We start from the raw sequence: 22,504 nt of genomic DNA, 5'->3' as shown, positions 1-22,504 counted from the left end.
TTAGCGAGTCAGTCAGTGTATAGCCGCAGTCTGATTGGCCGCTGTCGTTGCAAGCCCCGCCCCTCTCCGGCAAGCTGTCATATATGCCACTTCCTGGTGTGATTGGTTCGGGGGGGGGAACGCGAAGCTGCATCAAAGATGGCTCGTTGTCAACCAACATTTGGTTCATTTCGGAGTAATATTGTGAACGAATAAGAGCCATATCTGAAGAAGAGCAGGTGGGGAGCCGGTGGTAGTCGTCGCGAGCGGTGTGAGCACTCTCGCCGCACGACGCGCCTCCTGCTCTCGCGCCGCTTCTGTGCTAGCTGGTTAGCTCGCGTAGTAAATATTAGCTCGTCCGGCCGAGCTCGTTAAAATGGCCACGATGGAGAAACTGATGAAGGCCTTCGAGTCTCTGAAGTCTTTCCAGCAGCAGCAGGGACCGCCGACCGCCGAGGAGCTCGTCCAGAGACAGTGAGTGTGTTTGTTTTTTTTGTTTTTTGTTTGTTTTTGTTGGTCCAGCGGAGTTTGAACAGCCGTTGGGCTAAACGCTTAGCTTAGCCTGCTAGCAGCGTTAGCTTCCCGAGGTTTAACAGACGAGCTGCTGCTCGTGACGCCGACGGGTCTCAGCGGCGATTTAAAACTTCTCGGACATTTTGTTGTTGTTGTTGTTGTTGTTTAGATCGACTCGTTGCCGAGCATCGAGTCTCTACCGCCTCACGTTAACGTGATCGTCAGCCTGGCACGTTTTAATGCTCGGGACCAGCCATCACAGGAGAAGATGCGCGCGCAGCTGTGACAGAGTCAGGAAGGCCCGTGGACGGGCTCGTGTCGTGAACCCGTCCACGGGCCTTCCTGACTAACACGAGTTCATATCATCAACAAGAAGGCCCGTGGACGGGTTCACAACACGAGTTCATATCATCAACAAGAAGGCCCGTGGACGGGTTCACAACACGGGTTAATATCATCAACAAGAAGGCCCGTGGACGGGTTCACAACACGAGTTCATATCATCAACAAAAAGGCCCGTGGACGGGTTCACAACACGAGTTCATATCATCAACAAGAAGGCCCGTGGACGGGTTCACAACACGAGTTCATATCATCAACAAGAAGGCCCGTGGACGGGTTCACAACACGAGTTCATATCATCAACAAGAAGGCCCGTGGACGGGTTCACAACACGAGTTAATATCATCAACAAGAAGGCCCGTGGACGGGTTCACGACACGAGTTAATATCATCAACAATATGTGACCTGCTTCAACCTCCGACCACGTGCCTTAACATGGGAGACCTCCACGTTGTTGTGAACAACGTTTATTATTATATCTGCATGAAGTCTTTTGAAGAGGAGGTTTATATTCATTCACGCACCAGTGAATGAGGTCACGGTACCCTAATGATGTCTCTTTCTGTGTCCCATCAGTGATACTGAAAAACGTACTTATCCTAAAAATAAATCCCACCGGATGTGACCGGTTTCATGCTGCTGGAGTCTGTTACTCTGATATATGCTTTATGTCATGTGAGGCTGGAGCTGTATGTAAAGTTAAAGCATAAATAGGTCTCAAATTGTCGTCTTGTGAGTTTTACACTCAGTGTCTTGACACAATAATTTTGAAAAGGTAGTTTATCCTTTAAAAAAAAAAAAAATCACAGCTCACTGTTGGCTCTGATTTAAATGTACACTGTGATTCTTTTCGTGGCCACCTGGGGCTCTCTTTAGTTCAGGTCCTTTCTGTTGCATCTACAGAGGGGAGGTGTGTCACTGTCTATCCATTGAGGAGACGACTTCTTTTTGTCCACGAGCAAAAGATTTAATTCTGATCCTGTTTAGAGCTGCCATGACTTCCGGCAGCTTAATTTCACGAAGGCATCGCCTCAGTCTCTCGGCCTGATCTCTCTCTGCTTGTCTTCTGTTTTCTCCTCATGCTTCCACAGAAAAAAGGAGCAAGCCACCACAAAGAAGGACAGGGTGACCCACTGCTTGACAATATGTGAAAACATTGTGGCTCAGTCACTGAGGTATTTCTTGTCATTTGAACTCAAATCTGCTTTGCTTCAGTCAAATCTTGTACTAATCTTTTAGGACTTCCCCCAGAGTAGGAAAAAGTACACGCATGGCTTTGTTTTAATCAAATGTCCGAGGAAGGGCATGTTTACATGGTACGACAACAACGAATACGTTTACTGCACGTCACGCCGTGTGAGACGGAGTCGATGAAATCTGTCAGACTCCACGACATCCATTTGACGCATGTCAGGTTGTGCGATGAATGCCTGGTGACGTAGTGACCAGGAGTGGGACATCCAAACCACGTCTGCCCACCCGGCCGCTATTGCACATGATGGCAGCACCGATTCCTCTGATATTTTGGCTTCACTAAGTGGTGACGTGTCGTCCATCTTTAGATATACAGCCTACGTTTGCAACTGTGCTTTTGCCACTCTCATGCTTGGTTCCAGGTGGCGTACTTACTTATTAGTACACTAACAAATAGAGCTCCTACATGTTAGGACTTTAACTGGGTATCAGTGTTTAATGCCAAAATGTCCTCCGTGGGGAAAAAAAGTCCTAATGCTCCTTGATGGTCACTTTTTGTGTGAGTGAGTTCATGTTAAAAGGCTGCAGGTGTCTTAACATGTTTATGTGTACTAATATTCGTCTGACTTTTTGTCTCTATGGTCCTGGGAACAGAACATCCCCAGAGTTTCAGAAACTGCTTGGCATCGCCATGGAGATGTTCCTGCTCTGCAGTGATGACAGCGAATCAGATGTCCGGATGGTAGCCGATGAGTGCCTGAACAAAATCATCAAAGTGAGCAGAATCTTTTTCTTTTTTTTTTTTTATTAGACCAACAATAAATTGATCATCAATACATTTTCAGTTGGTATACAATTTGACAAATGAGTAGAGGAATAATTATCAAAATATACATTAAAACAATAATGCCATTTTTGTTGTTGATGTTGTAAAATCATTCATTTTGCTTTTGACTTTTATCTTCAGGCGCTGATGGACTCCAACTTGCCTCGACTGCAGCTGGAGCTGTACAAAGAAATTAAAAAGGTAATGAGACATGGGTCTGAATAGGGAGACTGCTGTTCTCACAGATGAATTACTGGGGTTTAAAATTTGTCTTACTTAAAGTGTGAAAAATGTTGATGTTTTTCCTAAAGCATGAGTCTGATAGCAGATGTAGTTTTATTAACGAGTGTCTGTGCGCCTCTGTAGAACGGTGCCTCTCGGAGTCTGAGGGCAGCCTTGTGGAGGTTTGCTGAGCTCGCCCACCTCATCAGACCGCAGAAATGCAGGTATGAACACGCGCATACCTGAAAAATGGCATTTTTATTTCATTCACATAATCAAGTGGAAGATGGAAATAAATAAAAAAAAACCTGCAGAATTTTTACATTCTTTTGGTGACGGTAACACAATCTGACTCTTTTTGAAATGCTCGTTTGTCATTTGTTTTTTGTCGTGTTTTCATACTTGTCCCTTTCACTGTCTCTCCAGACCTTATCTGGTCAACCTGCTGCCGTGCCTCTCCAGAATCACTAAGCGGCAGGAGGAGACGGTGCAGGAGACACTGGCTGCAGCAATGCCCAAGATCATGGCGTGCTTGGGACACTTTGCCAATGACGGCGAGATCAAGGTATCCACTCCTAAGACGGAGCTACGTTTTTATTGTAGTGAACAACCATATCTGTCCGGGCGCCAGCATATCTTTACATCCTGGTAGCTCACTTTCATTGTTGGTCTCGTCACTTTTGTTCCAGGTGCTGCTCAAGTCTTTCGTGGCCAACCTGAAGTCCAGCTCTCCCACGATCAGACGGACGGCCGCCAGCTCGGCCGTCGGCGTGTGCCAACACTCCAGACGCACCAGCTACTTCTACACCTGGCTCCTTAATGTGCTGCTGGGTAGGTCGCCCACTCCTTTTCTACTTTACTACTTTTTCTTATTTCGGCTAACGTTTGAGTTCATTTGGTTATATATTGGTTTTAGCTACAGTAGGAAACAACCCCGTGTCTTTCTATCCTGTTCCAGGCCTGGTGGTTCCTGTGGATGAAGAACATCCCAGCCACCTGATTCTGGGGGTGCTGCTGACCCTTCGCTACCTGATGCCCCTCCTGCAGCAGCAAGTCAACACCACCAGCCTCAAAGGAAGCTTTGGAGTCATGAGAAAAGAGGCTGATGTTCAGCCGACACCTGAACAACTGCTGCAGGTGAGAGTGACTATGTACATCAAAGAGGGAGTTTGTGTGTGTGTGTGTGTGTGTGTGTGTGTGTGTGTGTGTGTGTGTGTAATAATTGTGTGTGTGTGTGTGTGTTCTGAAGGTGTACGAGCTGACCCTGCACTACACGCAGCACTGGGATCACAACGTGGTCACAGCTGCTCTGGAGCTCCTGCAGCAGGTGTTCAGGACCCCCCCGCCGGAGCTCCTGCACATGCTCATCACCGCCGGCAGCATTGCACACGGCACCGTCTTCCGCCAGGACATCGAGAGCCGCGCGCGCTCTGGCAGCATCCTCGAGCTAATTGGTAATCGCATCAAACAATTAGGACTTGGCTCATTAAGCTCGTTATCCCTGCTGTAAGACGTAATATGGGCTTTAAAGTATTTAGCTAGTCACCTAGCGCTCTGGACGCCAATTTATCTGCTTCAGGTGGCTTATAATTCATTTACTTACCCTGATCATGCTAGGAAATCCGTGCCGGTGCTTCAGTCTAGTTTCTGCTCCGATCTGTGTTCATGGCCTTTTTCTTTGCTTCCTAACTCATTTCCCCCGTCGTCTTACAATTCTGAGCTTTTGCCGCTTTTCTGCTCCTCACCTACCTCCTGTCTCTGCTTCCTATTTTCCTGCCGTTCGCAGCAGGGGGAGGGTCCTCCTGCAGTCCACTCCTTCTCAGGAAACAGAGAGGTGACTAGTCTACTTATCTCCTCTGCTCACGTCTACCGATGTTTCAATCAGGGCTCGGGCATCTTTACCTTCGACTGAGTCATTTAAGGCAGTGGATTCACCTTTAAATTCTTAATATGTTGTTAAAGTTACATTTTTTTATATATATCTTGGACTCAGTCAGATGTAAATTGCCCCACCTGGGCTTTTGTGTCTTTCCCTCTCTTGCGGTGTTGATGCCGATGTCTCTCGTTGATGATACACCTGTTCTTTCCAGGTAAAATACTTTCTGGGGAGGAGGATGGTTTGGAGGATGACCCCGAGAGGACTGAGGTCACTCCTGGTGCCTTCACAGGTAAGAAGCGCCCACCTGGAGGCAAATGTGAAGTAATTAGCAACTTCAAAGTCTAAAACTGGATGTCAACACCTCAGAAAATATATTTAAAAAAAAAAAAATGAAAATACCGTTTTTTTTTGTGTTTGTTGGACTTCAGCGTCGGTCGTCGGTGCGGACGGCTCCTCTGCGGCTCAGGTCGACATCATTACCGAGCAGCCACGTTCCTCTCAGCACACTCTGCAGCCCGGTGACTCCGTGGACCTCAGCGCCTCCTCGGAGCAAGGCGGCGGCGGCGGGACGTCCGCGTCGGGCACTCCCGAGTCACCCAATGAAAACGAGGAGGAAATGCTGAGTCGGAGCTCCAGCGGCGGGGCCAACATTACCCCGGAGACGGCCGACTACACCACGCCGGAGAACGCCACTCCAGAAGGAGGACCCCTGGGAGAAGGCGGCACACTACTAAGCACTAATGATCGCTCGCTTCCACCCAGCGACTCCTCCCAGACCACCACGGAGGGCCCGGACTCCGCCGTCACCCCCTTCAGATGTAGCAGAACTGGTCAGTGCGACTGGACAAGCAACTGACATTTAATTTGCTTTGAGACTTCAGCTTGAACAGACAGTTCATTACTTCTGTCTGTTTGTGTGAAATACAGAGAGACAGCGTGCTTCCCTTGACAATAACCGATTTAATTACCGTCTAATGCTATAATTTACCATGACCCTTAACGTCCCTAACGGCACTGCTACTCTTCATAGAATTACATTTTGTAGAGTGGACTAATTTTCATTCTTGCCTCCATTCCCTTCACTTTTTTTTTAAGCATTAGAGGAGCTTCTCAGTTGTTCTGCATGTTTCTAACAAGTCCCCTACAGCCACCAGCATGCTGCAGTTCATGCTATGTAGTAATAACATCAGACTTTTTTGGTGGCAACTGGGTGCTTTGGAAAAATCTATCTTGCTGGGTACAATTTGAAATCAAAATGATGATAATTATGTCAGAGCTTAAAATATAGAGAACAAAGAATTAGGGCCCTAGTCTTGTTGTGGGCTTATCCCACAGGAAAACTGTATGACAGTTATATTTAATAGCACATTTGCCAGAATATAAGATGAACCTTCTCTTTCCAAACACTCCTTTTTGCATAATACAGTTTATCAGAGTGAATCATGAAATACTTCAGTAAAGCAAACTTTGCAACCAGTCGCCCACGTTTTAGAAGACTTTGGATTGATTCACTGTCAATAGTTGTCATACAGTCTTTTTGTTCTCCTGATCATGACGCTGGTGTAAAAATATTGGGAGATTTTTTTTTTTTTTTTTTTTTTTTTTTTTTGACTCCTTTCACTACTCAGGAATTATTCTCTTTTTTTTGGCAGTAAAACATGTTGGTTATTAGAAAACTGGGCAAGAAATACGCACTAATGCTTTCAGGACAGAGGACTTTTAAAGAAGAAACTTTCTAGCCGAGCAACATTAAAGCTTTTTAAATTTGATTCTGTAACACAGGAACCCATATTCACTTCTTTCAAAAACATCATCAGAAGAAAAATAGAATCTTATATTTTTGAGGAAATATGGTTTCTACAATAAGTAATTATCGAAGTACAAAATGCATTAGATAATACTAATTTTATACTTTTATAATTGGTCCTCACAAAGCATTTTTTTTGTTACATCGTGAAGTCAATCACAGACCACAAAACCTTTCTAACAGTTCTACCTCTATGGTCTGGCCCCCATCTCCTCCATCCTTCTCCTCACTTCGTCGCAGTCGCGTTCTCCGTTGCCGCGGGTGACCGAGCCGTCCCCACCCTCACCAACTTCCACCGAGGGTCCCGACGCCCCAGACAGCGACTCCTCTATCTACATCGCTTCCTCTTCGTCATCCTCTTTCTCTTTCTCCTCCTCTTCCTCCTTCTATGCCACCTCCTCCTCTAGCACTAGTGACAAGGTCAGCCGATTGGACACTTTTCAACATAGTGGGCGGGGCTTGCTTGTCTCGAAAGGCTTTCTTCGTTCTTTCTCCTTTCGTTGGCTTGTTCGTCTCAACCTATGCACTGAATCTTCCCGGCTTGTTAATTTTTTCTCCTCTTGTTGTCAATGACGATGCGTTAAAACCCTGCCCCCCCCCCCCCTCTTTTCCTCATTGCGAGTGATTCCCTCCCAAAGACCAGATGCTTTTGAAAGACATTTGTAAAAACTACCAACCCTGACATCCCATGTTACTGGCTTGCAATAAGTATGAGGAATGAAGGCGAGCTGCTCCCGAATTATTTTTCTTATCATTTGGAGAGGCTGCGACAGGCTTTTGTTCCAGCGAAAGCCAAACCTGGAAAATAAGACAATATATATATTTCAACCAAGATTTTTTTTTTTTTTTTTTTTTAAATTATTATTATTTTGCTGCAAAGACAACTTGTCGGCAAACAAGTTCTCTGTAAAAGATCATGTAAATGACCTAAAAATCACGTGCTTGGAGTAGTTTATCTTAGTAAAAACAATTTAGGGGATAATACATTTTGGATCAAAAGCTTGCTCTTCCTCTGGATTGTGTCGACCACAATTGCAGAACTTCTCAAGCCTGTGCTTATTCCTGAATGCAGTTGATTTGCTTCCAGTTGTGTCGACCCGAGCATGATGAAGTAGACCTTCAATAGGAGAATGTGTGTTTGACTTGCTGTTTTAGTCATTTGTCATGTCAATCAAGCAAATCTAACTCAGTGGGTCGAAACTACTTCGGTACCCTTTGCATGCAGTTGCATTTCAAACCGAGAGAAATCCTGGCGTATTTTTTTAAAATGAAGCTTTGTTCCCTGCTGGAGATGTTTTGTTTTTGTGTGTGTGTTTCTGCATAAGGTCCTGGATGGCAGTGAGAGTCAGTACTCTGGGATGCAGATCGGAACACTACAGGATGAAGAAGATGAAGGAGCACCATCTTCCTCCCAAGAAGAACCCCTAGAACCGTTCGCACAGTCAGCGCTGGGTGTGTTTATGCACACACACACACACACACACACACACACACACACACACACACACACACAGAGACACAGGCAGGCTCTGCTTATTGCTATAAGGCCTCACCAATGGTTATTGTGTCTGTGTTGTGTGCAGCTCTGAGCAAGCCTCATCTCTTCGAAGGCCGAGGTCACAACCGACAGGGTTCAGACAGCAGTGTGGACCGCTTCATACCAAAGGACGAACCCGCCGAACCCGAACCTGATAATAAGGTAAAGTCACACCCACACAAATGTCTCCGTGAAGTGACAAGATGATTCTGCATCTAATTATGTAACTGCTCTGTCTGTCTGTCAGCCATCACGGATAAAGGGTCCGATTGGACACTATACAGACAAGGGGGTGGAGCCACTGGTGCACTGTGTGCGGCTTCTTTCTGCTTCCTTCCTGCTGACAGGGCAAAAAAATGGTGAGTGGAAATCTGAACTGCTCAAAATGACAAAAAAAATGCTTTTCAATGTAACTTTAACTCCGGATGACAAGTCTCCAACAGCAAAAGACAGCTTCTCCACTACTCTACTTTTTCTTTTTAAACTTATTTGAGGTGTCCTTATCAGTGCGCATTTTTAAAAAAAAATATATTTTTATGTGCCAATATTTGCTTTGTGACTTTCAGGTTTGATTCCTGACAAAGAGGTGCGAGTGAGTGTGAAGGCCTTGGCGGTCAGCTGTGTTGGAGCCGCAGCAGCGCTGCATCCTGAAGCCTTCTTTAACTCCCTCTACCTGGAGCCGCTGGACGGCCTCCCAGTAGAAGGTAGGAGGGGGGAAAAAAAATCCTAATACTGTCCTATTTAGATTGTGCTTTACACCTGGTATGAGTTTTAGCTAAATGTTTTATGGACCCACCCCCGCAGCTAAAATCACTCGGTTTCAACTTCTGAAATCCTACATAGGAACGTCTTATTTCAAACTAATTTTTTTTTTTTTTTAGAAATATACCAGTTATATTAAGTATTGCATAAATTGACAACGGTATTTATGTGCCGTTAGCTCTGTCTTTGACGCTGCTCTCTCTCTTTCTACGTCCTTGCAGAGCAGCAGTATATCAGTGATGTCCTGTGCCTCATCGACCACGGGGACCCCCAGATCAGAGGGGCCACGGCCATCCTCTGTGGAGCCATCATACAGGCCGCACTCACCAAAACACGCTACAACATACACACTTGGCTGGCCAGTGTGCAGAGCGCAACAGGTTAGTGTGTTTGCCGAGGTGTGTTTGTCTTGGCACAGACAATGTAAAAAGATTAGAAAGTATAAATAAAGGGTGCTCGTCTCACCTGCCCTCCAGGTAACCCTGTGTCCCTGGTGGACTTGGTACCTTTGCTCCGGAAAACTCTGAAAGACGTATCCTCCGTCACCTGCAAGATGGCGTGCTCTGCAGTGAGGGTAAGGCAGATCCGTGCGAAGGTGTCGGTGATCTGTGTTTGTGAGTCTGATCTTTGTTTTTTTTGTGTGTGTGTCTCAGCACTGCATCATGACCGTGTGCAGCAGCACCCTGAGTGAGCTCGGCCTGCAGTTGGTCATAGACCTGTTTGCATTGAGGGACTCCTCCTATTGGCTCGTTCGCACTGAGCTCTTGGAAACTCTGGCTGAGTTGGACTTCCGGTAGGATGAATTTAATATCCTATATGTTTCCATGCTTGTTGGATGTAATGTTTAAATTTGCAATGTATAAGCTGTGATTCCCCAGTAAAGATTTTCACTCTTTCCTGTGTTTTAGATTAGTTAATTTCTTGGAGAGGAAAACTGAGACGTTGCATAAAGGAGATCATCACTACACTGGGGTAAATCTTCCTGTCCACCTTCCAAAATACATGTCTTGAAATGTTTTTCGACCACACTTGCACGGCGTCTCATTTCCACTTGTGAACATTCAGCTGCTGACTGTGGTCCTGAATGTGTTCACATTCCTTTATCTAGCGGCTGCGGCTGCAAGAACGAGTCCTGAACGATGTGGTCATACGTCTGTTGGGAGATGATGATCCGAGAGTGCGACACGTGGCCGCCTCTACTGTCAGCAGGTACAAGATATCTTTCCACATAGCGTGTTGGCTATATCATGCATCTCTGGATTTACTCTCCCTCGTTGTCCTCTGACCCGTCGCTCGTCTCTGCGCCCGTCTCTCTACCAGACTGGTTCCCAGGTTGTTCTATGACTGCGACCAGGGCCAGGTGGACCCGGTCGTGGCGATCGCCCGGGACCAGAGTTCAGTCTACCTGCAGCTGCTTATGCATGAGGCACAACCCCCCTCCCAGTTCACCGTTAGCACAATCACAAGGTAAACACCAACTCTGACAGTAATGTTACGATAATGTTTATATTACATGTGACCAAAGAAAATAATGAGTTACAAGTTTGTTGTTGTTGTTGTTTTTAAGAAAAAATAGCTGACGGTTTAAACTGCTTTGAGCATTGAGTTCACAAAGAGATGACATCAACTCAACACAGATTTCTTCATATGGTCATGTGGTCCGGGCACACCCATCCACCCGCTCAGTCTCAGGGGGTCAAAACATCTGGAAGTTTGGGATATTAAGGGAGGGAGCCTTAAAGAGACAGAAACTAAAGCTGCATGTTTCAGACGGAGGGTGAACAGAATATAACTGCATAAAGGGGTCTTATAAAATAAAAAGGGAGTTTTTGAACTGTGACTCATGCAAAGCTCATGTAGTGGAGTCCTTGAAAAATACAAAATAAACGATTTCAGATGAGCATCGTACGTCCCCATTTACAACATTATCAGGTTTGTTAGTTTGACACACCGCAGTGTGTCTTATTGTACCAATTATTGTTGCCTTCTCGTGTTAAATGTCTTTTCCATGTAAACTGTTTTATGAACTAAGTGTTTGCAAACAAGCAAAAGTGTACGAGCCAACTTCAGAGCAACCTTTGACCTTTTCTGTGTTCCAGGACGTACCGAGGCTTCAACCTGTCCAGCGCCGTCTCCGATGTCACGTTGGAGAACAACTTGTCCAGAGTTGTCACTGCCGTCTCTCACGCTTTCACCTCGTCCACCTCCAGAGCCCTAACTGTACGTGTTTTCTTTTTTAGCATTTCGATAAAAAACATTTTTTTGCCTACTTCTACAGCAACTTTCTGGTCCGTGTCGTGTTTTTTCTTTGTGTAACATTTTGAATCCCTATTCTTCTGTCTTTCTCTGCAGTTCGGCTGCTGTGAGGCTTTGTGCCTCCTGGCTTCAAATTTTCCGGTGGGCACTTGGAGCACCGGCTGGCACTGTGGCTACGTCAGCTCCAGCAGCCACTTCTCTTCCCGTTCTAGTCTGAACCGCAGCAGAGGCAGAGCCCTCAGGTTGGTGTGCCCCCCCCCCCCCCCCCCCCCCCCCGCCCCAACTCCTCGATCTCTTACTTATTTTATTTAATGCCTCCATGGGTATGTTATTCTTCTGAAAAAAAGTTCCTCTTGTTCTTTATTTTCAGTTTCTTTTCTTTTATTCTGGCTGATGATCTTCTGTCTTTGTCCCCCTGTTTCTGCAGTTTGTCTCAGCCCAGCGCTGCTCCTTCATCTTCAACCACTTCATCTGCACCAGACACCGAGCGGAGGACTCTGACAGTAGGAATGGCCAACATGGTGCTCTCTTTACTGTCCTCTGCCTGGTTTCCGCTGGATCTCTCTTCACATCAAGATGCACTCCTGCTTTCTGGCAACCTGCTTGCTGGTTTGTAATCCTCAAGAAGATTTCCCCCATGTGGCTTGAAATGACGTGTACTGTTTTTTTGCTCAAATCAAGTTTCCAGGCAAAACAAATGTCCTGTTATTGACTAACAGGTCTGTTAATCACATTTCCAGCTGTGGCTCCTAAATGCATGCGCAACCCCTGGGCTGGAGAGGAGGAAGGCAGCAGTGGGAACACCAGTGGAGGCCCAAACAAGATGGAGGAACCCTGGGCGGCGCTGTCAGAACGTTCCCTGGTGGTCATGGTGGAGCAGCTCTTCTCCCACCTGATGAAGGTGCTCAACATCTGCGCCCATGTGCTGGACGACACTCCACCAGGACCAGCTGTTAAGGCAAGTCTGATGGAAGGAAGGATTGTGTTTTTTAGTTTGATTGGCTCCTAGTCAAAGTGAATATTTAAGCCACATTTTACATTTATCTGCTCCTGACTACAACTTCCATCTACAGGAAGTCCAGTGTTGAGTTTTTTTGTACTCTGTTCCCTACTCTTTTAGGCTGCTCTCCCTTCCCTGAGCAACACCCCCTCCCTCAGTCCTATCCGCAGGAAAGGCAAGGAGAAGGAGGGTGTTGAGCCCAGCGTCGCCCCCATGAGCCCAAAGAAAAGCAACGAGGTCAACACAGGTACACGCCCACCCCGCCATGTTCCGACACCGGCACGGCTCACCTCTCTAATGAGTGTCTGAATATTTCATAAGTTGTCGTCTGTGTTTTGTTTGGGAGCAGGCAGGCCAGCGGACGGCACAGGGTCAACAGCCGTGAACAAATCTACCACCCTTGGCAGCTTCTACCACCTGCCCCCGTACCTCAAGCTCTACGACGTGCTGAAGGCTACACACACCAACTACAAGGTCAGACTACACATCTTCTCACGTCAACAGTGTTGCATGATGTTTTGCAGAAGAGTGGTGGTGGGAAATATTGTACTTTGCTGTCTCCTAGGTGACGTTGGACCTCCACAGCAGCCAGGAGAAGTTTGGAAGTTTCCTGCGGTCCACGTTAGATGTTCTGTCTCAGCTGCTGGAGCTCGCCACACTTCACGACATCGGCAAGGTAAAGATGATTTCTCTATTGGACATTCTCAAAGTGTCAATATCAATGATTTCAGATTTATTGTCCATTCTTACTGGAATCAACAGAATGTAATAATGTCTTCTTCTTTTTTTCTGTCAGTGTGTGGAGGAAATTTTGGGCTACCTCAAGTCCTGCTTCTCCAGAGAACCAACCATGGCTACTGTTTGTGTGCAGCAGGTCAGTAATCTGTGTGTGCACATCTCTGAATTTGTAGATTAAGTTTATTCTACTGTCACATTTTCCGTGTGTGGCGGTCTTGATGGCTACAGCACTGAGCAGTGTGCTGCAACCGGTGCGACTCCACGCAGAGTGAGGCTGGTTCCTGCCGACAGGGCCTGTAAAGGCGTTGGGTTCCCTGTGCGATGGTTCCATACATCCATATTTATGTGGAGAGGGACACATAGTATTATCCTTTCTGGATGACTATCCAGTATTCAGTTTTTAACATTAATAAATTCCCGGACTCTTAGAAATGCTAACTAGAATGAAGGGAAGGGGAAGGCCAGCATCGCACAAGAGTAACGATGGTAAAATGTAATGATTTGATTAGTTTCAGAGAAACGGGTTTCTGTTTGCCAACCTGTGTTTATTCAAGCCATGATGATGTGTTTCTGCTGCCTCACGGGGTGGGACAGCCTGCTTGGTAGCAGGGCTGAACTAAAGCCACATTAGCTCTTGTGTACTCCCCTTATCTACGTCCTTAGAAGCAAATATCATGTCAGTGTGGGAGACTACCAAGAAAGTTCTGTTTAGCTCTTTCTACGACCTGAATCTTAAAAATGTTTTATTCCTCAGTTGTTGAAGACCCTGTTTGGTACCAACCTGGCCTCCCAGTATGAGGGTGTCCTGAGTGGACCGAGTCGTTCCCAGGGCAAGGCTCTCCGTCTGGGCTCCTCCAGCCTGCGACCCGGCCTCTACCACTACTGCTTCATGGCTCCGTACACACACTTCACCCAGGCTCTCGCCGACGCAAGTCTGCGTAACATGGTACAAGCTGAACATGAGCAGGACACCTCGGGGTGAGTTCCAGCAACACAGATGGAAGCAGGCGTTCACATTTGTGTGCATGATATGACATAACATGCGTCCAGATGAATTGATACCAATAACTTTTTGCATAGATGTGCCCATGTAAGATTAAAAAAAAACAAAAAAACGTTCCTTTTTTCTTCACTTGAAGATGGTTTGATGTGATGCAAAAAGCCTCCAACCAGCTGAGGTCCAACATCGCAAATGCAACACGTAACAGAGGAGACAAGGTAAACTTGCGTCATCCTGCTGCTTTTTCATACCGAGATTATACATGTGAACATCTAAAAAAATATGTCGGAGATCACTACAAGCGTTGCCTACGTGGGTTTCTACTGATCTGAAAGCTGTGATCCTCCTCTCTCTGTTTTCCCCCAGAACGCCATCCACAACCACATCCGACTCTTTGAGCCGCTGGTGATCAAAGCTCTGAAGCAGTACACCACCAGCACCTCTGTGGCCCTGCAGAGACAAGTGCTGGACCTGCTCGCCCAGCTGGTGCAGCTCAGAGTCAACTACTGCCTGCTGGACTCGGATCAGGTATAAAAAGAATAAGCACACTTATGCAAATGTTTTGCAAGCATATATCTTAAAATTATGTATATTAGCTCACTGAGACATTTCTGTATGTTTCAGGTGTTCATAGGCTTCGTCCTAAAGCAGTTTGAGTACATTGAAGTCGGGCAGTTCAGGTAAGTTTTCTCACTGTTAAACATCAGTCTCAGAAATCTTATGTGGTTACTGTTCGTACGTGATTAAAGCCTGCTTCCACTCGCTGTCTGTTGGCTTAAATATTACAAAGCTGTCACGTAAAACTAAAATAACTGTTTCACTTCACGCACAGAGATTCGGAGGCCATCATTCCCAACATCTTTTTCTTCCTGGTGCTGCTGTCTTATGAGCGCTATCACTCCAAGCAGATTATCAGCATCCCAAAGATCATCCAGCTGTGTGACGGCATCATGGCCAGCGGCAGAAAGGCTGTCACACACGGTGAGAGGAACACGAGCAACACAAACACGCACTCATTTCTCCCACTTGTGTTTCTTTTTTTCCAGTTTGTTTTGTTTTGTTTCAGGGACTCGAGGTTCATTTTTTTTCCTGCTTTTAAAGATGTTTTTATTAATCTCCCTATTATTTTTCTCTGGCTGTCGTGATCCTCATAATTAACTTAAATATAATAACTGATAGAGATATACTTCCTTTCCTCCTTCCTCTACAGCCATCCCTGCCTTGCAGCCAATAGTTCATGACCTGTTTGTCTTGAGGGGCTCAAACAAAGCCGATGCAGGCAAAGAGCTGGACACACAGAAGGAGGTGGTGGTGTCCATGCTGCTCCGACTCGTCCAGCACCATCAGGTACGGTAACTCGATGATGCGAAGAGACACAGCCGGCCAACGTCGTCAGATCTTCCAGCCTCTCTCATTCTCCTTACATGTACTTTCGCGTCTGCGTTTTTAGGTGTTGGAGATGTTCATCCTTGTGCTGCAGCAGTGTCACAAAGAGAACGAAGACAAGTGGAAGAGATTGTCCAGACAGATTGCTGATGTCATTCTTCCCATGATCGCCAGGCAGCAGGTACGAAAACATGTCCTCGCATGTGTGCATGTTTACAATTAGCAACCTCTTTCACTCGGATATTCAAACCCGGCTATTAACCAGTAAGATCAGACACGTTAACATTCAAATGAAGGTGTAATATATGTACTTTAAATGACTGACAACTTATTTAAATGCATTTATTTGTCTTCACAGATGCACCTGGACTCTCCGGAGGCTCTGGGAGTGTTGAACACTCTGTTTGAGACGGTGGCGCCCTCCTCTCTGCGACCTGTAGACATGCTGCTCAAGAGTATGTTCACCATCCCAGCCACCATGGTGAGACATCTCATCTGATAGAGTGGACAGACGTTCGACTTGCTGATCCACTTTAACGCAATATTTACATTTTGTTACAAATATAGACTTAAAAAAAAAAAAAAAAGTGTGACATGAAATCAAACGTTCGCTCTTCCAGGCGTCTGTCGCTACAGTCCAGCTGTGGGTGTCCGGTATCCTGGCGGTGCTGCGGGTCCTCGTCTCCCAGTCCACCGAGGATATCGTCCTGTCGCGGGTCCACGAGCTGTCACTCTCCCCACATCTCCTCTCCTGCCTCACCATCCGCCGCCTGCATCAGCCGAGCCCCTTCTCCAGCGACCCGCCCGCTGCTGACACGCTCGGCAGCCAGGAAGCTAACGGTGAAGCGCAAAAGGCTCCGCCTGAGGAAACCTTCGCCAGGTTAGTGAGAGTATTCATCGCCTGCTTGAGTTTTAGATTACAGCGCTTTTTTTTCTTCTTTGACTTGAAATGTGTCGTTCCCGCCTACCTCCAGGTTCCTCCTCCAGCTGGTGGGTGTGTTGTTGGATGACATTTCCACCCGGCAGGTTAAAGTGGACATCACTGAGCAGCAACACACCTTCTACTGCCAGCAGCTCGGCACGCTGCTCATGTGTTTAATACACGTCTTCAAAAGTGGTGAGCAAGTAATTTCAGATTGTTGTTATTGTCAATATATAGTAATATAATATTCACTGAGTGCACAAATTCCACTGCCTGTTTTTTTTTTTTTTAATTTTGTGCTTCGTAACAAGCCTTTTTTTTTTTTTTTTTTAAGCAATATGTCATACCTTTCCCTCTTGTCTTTTCTTTTCTTTTCCAGGAATGTTTCGCAGGATCACAGCTGCAGCCAGCCGTCTGCTGAAGGGCGAGAATGGAGGCGGACAGACGGGCACTGAGATCAGCCTCTTCTACCCCTTAGAGGGTCTGAACAGCATGGTGCAGTGCCTCATCACCACCCACCCGTCCCTGGTGCTCCTCTGGTGCCAGGTCCTCCTCATCATCAACTACACCAACTACTCCTGGTGGGCTGAGGTTCATCAAACACCCAAGTAAGAAAAGAGTGGAGGCACCCACCGGTGTCAAGTTTATTTGTGTAGATTTGGAAATGATAATGAAAGGATTTCAGAGGGACACAAACAGGGAGAGGAAAATACTCCAGAATAGGAGAAACTGCCTCCTAAAGCACTCGGCCTCTGCTAACACAACAAATTGTCCACTTTTTCCATCAACCCTGTCTCTTCTGATCCTTCCAACAGAAGACACAGCCTCTCGTGCACGAAGCTGCTGAGCCCTCAATCCTTGGGGGAAGGCGAAGAGGAGAAGCCCGAGTCCCGGTTAGCGATGGTTAACAGGGAGATTGTACGCAGGGGTGCACTCATCCTCTTCTGTGACTACGTGGTGAGACTGCTGAGAATGTTGGATTTCACCGTGTGATCGTACAACTGAATCATAAATATGCCAAAACTAGAAAACATTGTTCCTCAAACATGTTCAAAATTGCACTGACAGTGAAATAAAACATTAAATCATTTCTGCAAGGCTCTTGAACACAACACTGAAACCTGTGTGCAACATTACTTTTCTACAGTGCTTTACATGGAGAAAATGATATACTCATTCATCACTTTCTTTTAGTGTCAGAACCTCCACGACTCAGAGCATCTGACCTGGCTGATTGTCAACCACGTGCGCGACCTCATCAGCCTTTCCCATGAACCTCCGGTGCAGGACTTCATCAGCGCCGTCCACCGCAACTCGGCGGCCAGCGGCCTCTTCATCCAGGCCATCCAGTCCCGCTGTGACAACCTCACTACTGTAAGATAATCACCCTTCTTATCTGTGCACACTTTGATGTCTGGTGAGCATTTTAGTCAAATATTTATATATGTATATTTTTTTTATGTCTTTCCTACCTTTCCTGCATCGTATTCTTCCCTCTCTTCCACGCTTGTATTTCCTTCTCTGTAGCCAACCATGTTGAAGAAGACTCTTCAGTGTTTGGAAGGCATCCACCTCAGTCAGTCTGGATCCCTGCTGATGCTTTATGTGGACAAGCTGCTCAGTACGCCCTTCAGGGTTTTGGCTCGCATGGTGGACACGCTGGCCTGTCGCAGGGTCGAGATGTTGCTGGCTGAGACGCTGCAGGTACAGTTTCACGCATTTTTAGTGTCACATAGGAGTTTGCCTGGAAATTCAAAAAATGAAATTGTTGGGATTATAAGACTCATAATCACATCTGTAAAAAGTAGATAAACATCTTTTTGTGAAGCTCGGGGGGGGGGGGGGGGGGAATAATGTACAAATTTTGCAATGTTGTTTGCTATTTGCCATACACCTCATTGTGTTTAATCCGTCCGCTCTCCAGAACAGTGTAGCCCAGCTGCCTGTGGAGGAACTGGACAGGATCCAAGAATACCTCCAGACCAGTGGTTTGGCTCAGAGGTAGTAACCTTCATCATAGGAATACATCGTAGTTTGCAGTTTTTGTTTTACCTATGACTGTTTGTGATTAGTCCCAGTTTAAGTTATGCACTTTCAAAACTAATGTCTTTTGACATTATTCGCTCAGTATGTCATTTTCATTCTGTATCTGCGGGCATTTTTGTTTTTGTCAGAAGAATTCTCTGTTGAATAGAGAAACTGGAGAAATGTGTCACATCCTGTGTTCATGTCTGTCGCAGGCACCAGAGGTTCTACTCTCTGCTGGACAGGTTCAGAGCCACTGTTGCTGACAAGAGCAGCCCCACCCCTCCTGTGACATCACACCCCTTAGATGGGGACCCGCCCCCTGCCCCCGAGCTGGTCATTGCAGATAAGGTGATAACAAATTTAAATGTAAATCACTCGCATCACAAAAAAATTCCCAGCTTTCATTTCAGGGGGAAACAAATGAAATATGTTTTGGCTCCAACTTGTATTCTGTGTTTAGGAGTGGTATGTGGCTCTGGTGAAGTCTCAGTGCTGCCTTCGTGGAGACGTTTCCCTGTTGGAGACGACAGAACTTCTTACCAAACTACCTCCTGCTGATCTCTTCAACACCATGAGCTGCAAGGTAACGCGGATACAAATGTAGTATACACACAAACATCCCCGTACAGTTCATTATTTCTGACATGAAGCATCTGTCAAATTAAGGACATCTGGAAAATGTTGTTGTTGCAGTGCAGTGACAGATTTTTAAAATACTGGAATATATTGCAGGACTTTGTTGTATATTGACATGTGAACTCTGTGTGCTTATTCCCAGGAGTTCAACCTCAGCCTGTTGTGTCCGTGCCTCAGTATGGGGGTGCAGCGGTTAGCACGGGGTCAAGGGTCACTTTTGTTGGAGACTGCCTTGCAGGTGACCCTGGAGCAACTGGCAGGGGTCACCGGGTCACTTCCTGCCCCTCACCAGTCCTTCCTGCCGCCGCCCCAACCGCAGCCATACTGGCACCAGCTGGGTGACGTGTATGGTGAGAGTGGGAGGGGGAGGGGCAGCACGAGTCAGAAGGATAGATTGGATGAGAACGAATAAGACCCGTTATTTTATCATCCTGTCTACTGGAGTCTGAATCATTTAACGAATACGTTTTGATGTATCTAACAAACATACATTTTCTTCTTCTGTCCCGTTGTGCCTTTCAGACGAGCCCAGTTTCTACCCCAGAGTTCTGTCGCTGTGCAGAGCGCTGTCCCAGTACCTGCTCAGTGTGAGCCAGCTACCTTCTTCACTACATATTCCCTCTGACAAGGAGCACCTCATCACCACTTTCACCTGCACTGCCGCTGAGGTAGAACACCAGATTCTTTACATCATGTCATGTTGCCGCTTTCATATCGATGCATTAAATCAAAGTGATTCGATCAGATATATTTCAGGATGGAAATCTTAAAGACTTTACCGAGCTAGTGCAGAAATGCTTCGCATCGTCAGTCTTTAAAGTCTCTACCACCTTCTTCTACTCACGTGTGTGTGACTCTCCCAGGTTGTAGTGTGGCGCCTGCTGCAGGACCACCTGCCCCTGAGTGTGGACCTGCAGTGGGCTCTGTCCTGCCTGTGTCTGGCCCTGCAGCAGCCCTGCGTCTGGAACAAGCTCTCCACCCCAGAGTACAGCACACACACCTGCTCCCTCATATACTGCCTGCGCCTCACTATCGCAGCAGGTAATGAGGACAGCAGGATAAACGGAGTACATTTTCTGTGATTTAAGTCCTCAAATGCCACGACTGCAGTGTGACTTAATATTTTTTGCGTCATTTCTTCGCTGATCAAATTTTCCGCCTCGTCCTCCCAGTGGCTGTGAGTCCTGGTGACCAGCTGCTGCATCCAGAGAAGAAAAAGGCAAAAGGAGACCGAGATGATGAAGGAGACCAGGTGGACTCAGCGCATGCCGGCCGTGAGAATCCATTTAGAAATTCAATAATAATAATCATAATTTTCCTGAGTTGATGCTTATCATGCGGTTTCTTTTACCTTTTGGGTTTACTGAGTTGTTGATCTCAACTAGCAGCTTCAGGGCATCTTAAAACTTTCTGTGTTGCAGACATGATCGAGTGGCAAGCGTGTGAAATCATGGCCGAGCTGGTGGAAGGGCTGCAGAGCGTACTTTCCCTGGGTCACCATAGGAACTGTGTATTCCCCGCTTTTCTCACACCGACACTGCGCAACATTGTGATCAGTCTGTCCCGACTGCCGCTGGTCAACAGCTACACCCGAGTACCTCCACTGGTCAGTGTTTGGAAGGAAGAGCTGCTGGCTGTTCAGATACGTGGACGTATCGGTGCGTCTGTTTAACTGCTGTGTGTGTGTGTGTGTGGTGAAGGTTTGGAAACTGGGCTGGTCCCCTCAGCCGGGAGGAGAGTTCGGCACGACGCTGCCGGAGATCCCCGTGGACTTCCTGCAGGAAAAGGACGTCTTCAGAGAGTTTCTCTACCGGATCAACACACTGGGTACAGAAACAAATACACACACACAGCTGTAACACCTTCATTCCACTTGTTTTCCTTAATTCATTTTATATATGAAATGATTACGAGTGTGAAATATTTTCTCGTGTGCGGTTGCTTCATGTTTAGGCTGGAGCAGCAGGACTCAGTTTGAGGAGACGTGGGCCACTCTGCTGGGGGTGCTGGTCACCCAACCCATCACCATGGACCAGGAGGAGGAGACACAGCAGGAGGTATGCACATAACTGGGAAATATTCACGTTTAAAACATCCTGCTGGTTCATTAGATTCATAAAACTGCAAACCTCCTCACTCCTGCATATGCACTCATGTAACCGCTCACTTTTATTGCTGCAAGCGGCTGTATGTTTCATTCAAATATGGTTGGATGCATGCATGCTCTACTTGTCTCTCTTCATTTCATTGCATGTCTTTCCTGCCAGCTAATATATTTGTCTTTGTCTGTAGGAGGACTTGGAGCGGACCCAGTTGAATGTGTTAGCGGTGCAGGCCATCACCAGCCTGGTGCTGAGTGCCATGACCCTGCCCACCGCTGGCAACCCCGCAGTCAGCTGTCTGGAACAGCAGCCCCGCAACAAGAGCCTCAAAGCCCTGGAAACTCGGTAGCTACCAAACTATTATCTGTTTACTGCGTGGCAGCTTCAGGGAACCATGGAACTAATATGTTTTTTGTTTGTTTTTGTTTGTGTAACTCCAGGTTTGGAAGGAAACTTGCAGTGATTAGGGGCGAAGTGGAGAGAGAGATTCAGGCTCTTGTGTCGAAGAGAGATAATATCCACACGCACCACCCGTACCACGCCTGGGACCCTGTGCCCTCGCTGTCAGCAGCCTCCGCAGGTAACAGACAAAACCGCCTTCACGCACTGCTTCGCCCCCCCCGACTTCTACACTGACATCTACCTCCTGTTTGATTTATTTGAGTGAGTGAATTTCTTCCTTGTGTTTGTTCCAGCAGGGACTCTGATCAGCCATGAGAAACTGCTGCTGCAGATAAACACAGAGCGGGAGTTGGGCAACATGGACTACAAACTGGGGCAGGTGAGAGAAACAGGAAGTAAGAATTGGATGCTTGAGGAACAATAAATTGATGTTGCAATAACTTCTGTTTGGGTTTTATCTCAACAGGTCTCCATCCATTCAGTGTGGTTGGGTAACAACATCACTCCTCTAAGGGAGGAAGAGTGGGGTGAGGATGAAGAGGATGACGCAGACACTCCAGCACCCACCTCCCCTCCACTATCTCCCATCAACTCCAGGTGAGACAAACATACAATTACACATGAATTCTTCAGTCTCCAATAAACATGAGATGCGTCATACACCGAGAGAAGCATGCTGACTTTGACCTACTGTCTGTGTGTGCTTTCAGGAAGCATCGTGCAGGTGTGGACATTCATTCGTGTTCTCAGTTTCTCCTGGAGCTCTACAGCCAGTGGTTGATCCCCGGCTCCCCGAGTAACAGGAGGACCCCGACCATCCTCATCAGTGAGGTGGTCCGATCGGTGAGCTCGGTTCATTTCCATGAGTAAAGTATTAAACAGTTAAACAGTTTTCGCTAAGCTTATTCTCAAAGACCTTAATTTCCCTCCACTCTTGGATTCAGACAAGAGGAGGGGGGGATTATGAAGGGG

The 22,504-nt window shown here is 46.7% G+C and overlaps 1 protein-coding gene and 1 non-coding gene across 2 annotated transcripts in view; both read left to right on the top strand.

The window, feature by feature from the left end:
* Positions 1–89: 89 nt before the first annotated feature.
* The window catches only part of htt (huntingtin), a 29,976-nt gene continuing 7,561 nt past the window's right edge, over positions 90–22,504 (top strand). The window contains 60 exon segments of the mRNA XM_069165977.1: positions 90–453; positions 1,927–2,010; positions 2,684–2,804; positions 2,997–3,056; positions 3,222–3,301; positions 3,504–3,642; positions 3,767–3,908; positions 4,036–4,214; positions 4,327–4,531; positions 4,864–4,911; positions 5,168–5,245; positions 5,385–5,764; positions 5,766–5,786; positions 8,089–8,215; positions 8,347–8,462; positions 8,548–8,659; positions 8,867–9,004; positions 9,284–9,442; positions 9,539–9,636; positions 9,716–9,855; positions 9,971–10,034; positions 10,171–10,271; positions 10,383–10,529; positions 11,162–11,282; positions 11,415–11,560; positions 11,746–11,927; positions 12,059–12,276; positions 12,439–12,565; positions 12,668–12,792; positions 12,884–12,994; positions 13,115–13,192; positions 13,811–14,034; positions 14,196–14,274; positions 14,423–14,584; positions 14,681–14,736; positions 14,889–15,037; positions 15,267–15,403; positions 15,507–15,623; positions 15,801–15,923; positions 16,063–16,322; positions 16,417–16,559; positions 16,744–16,972; positions 17,180–17,321; positions 17,559–17,738; positions 17,892–18,068; positions 18,289–18,365; positions 18,605–18,740; positions 18,853–18,975; positions 19,171–19,378; positions 19,551–19,696; positions 19,892–20,069; positions 20,201–20,302; positions 20,450–20,634; positions 20,729–20,855; positions 20,982–21,085; positions 21,321–21,475; positions 21,571–21,710; positions 21,829–21,911; positions 21,999–22,129; positions 22,243–22,375. Of these exon segments, the coding sequence (XP_069022078.1) occupies positions 356–453; positions 1,927–2,010; positions 2,684–2,804; positions 2,997–3,056; positions 3,222–3,301; positions 3,504–3,642; positions 3,767–3,908; positions 4,036–4,214; positions 4,327–4,531; positions 4,864–4,911; positions 5,168–5,245; positions 5,385–5,764; positions 5,766–5,786; positions 8,089–8,215; positions 8,347–8,462; positions 8,548–8,659; positions 8,867–9,004; positions 9,284–9,442; positions 9,539–9,636; positions 9,716–9,855; positions 9,971–10,034; positions 10,171–10,271; positions 10,383–10,529; positions 11,162–11,282; positions 11,415–11,560; positions 11,746–11,927; positions 12,059–12,276; positions 12,439–12,565; positions 12,668–12,792; positions 12,884–12,994; positions 13,115–13,192; positions 13,811–14,034; positions 14,196–14,274; positions 14,423–14,584; positions 14,681–14,736; positions 14,889–15,037; positions 15,267–15,403; positions 15,507–15,623; positions 15,801–15,923; positions 16,063–16,322; positions 16,417–16,559; positions 16,744–16,972; positions 17,180–17,321; positions 17,559–17,738; positions 17,892–18,068; positions 18,289–18,365; positions 18,605–18,740; positions 18,853–18,975; positions 19,171–19,378; positions 19,551–19,696; positions 19,892–20,069; positions 20,201–20,302; positions 20,450–20,634; positions 20,729–20,855; positions 20,982–21,085; positions 21,321–21,475; positions 21,571–21,710; positions 21,829–21,911; positions 21,999–22,129; positions 22,243–22,375 (8,151 nt within the window). The 5' untranslated portion in view covers positions 90–355.
* LOC138208252 (small Cajal body-specific RNA 14) lies at positions 13,263–13,392 on the top strand. Its single transcript, XR_011179077.1, has one exon. It is a non-coding gene; the product is annotated as a small Cajal body-specific RNA 14 (non-coding RNA).

The sequence above is a fragment of the Embiotoca jacksoni genome, unplaced genomic scaffold (genome assembly GCF_022577435.1).
Source record: "Embiotoca jacksoni isolate LCO1_2020_lvr unplaced genomic scaffold, fEmbJac1.0.p SCAF_36, whole genome shotgun sequence".
Classification (NCBI taxonomy): domain Eukaryota; kingdom Metazoa; phylum Chordata; class Actinopteri; family Embiotocidae; genus Embiotoca; species Embiotoca jacksoni.
The sequence above is the reverse complement of the archived record's forward strand: the minus strand, read 5'-3'. Positions and strand labels throughout refer to the sequence as shown.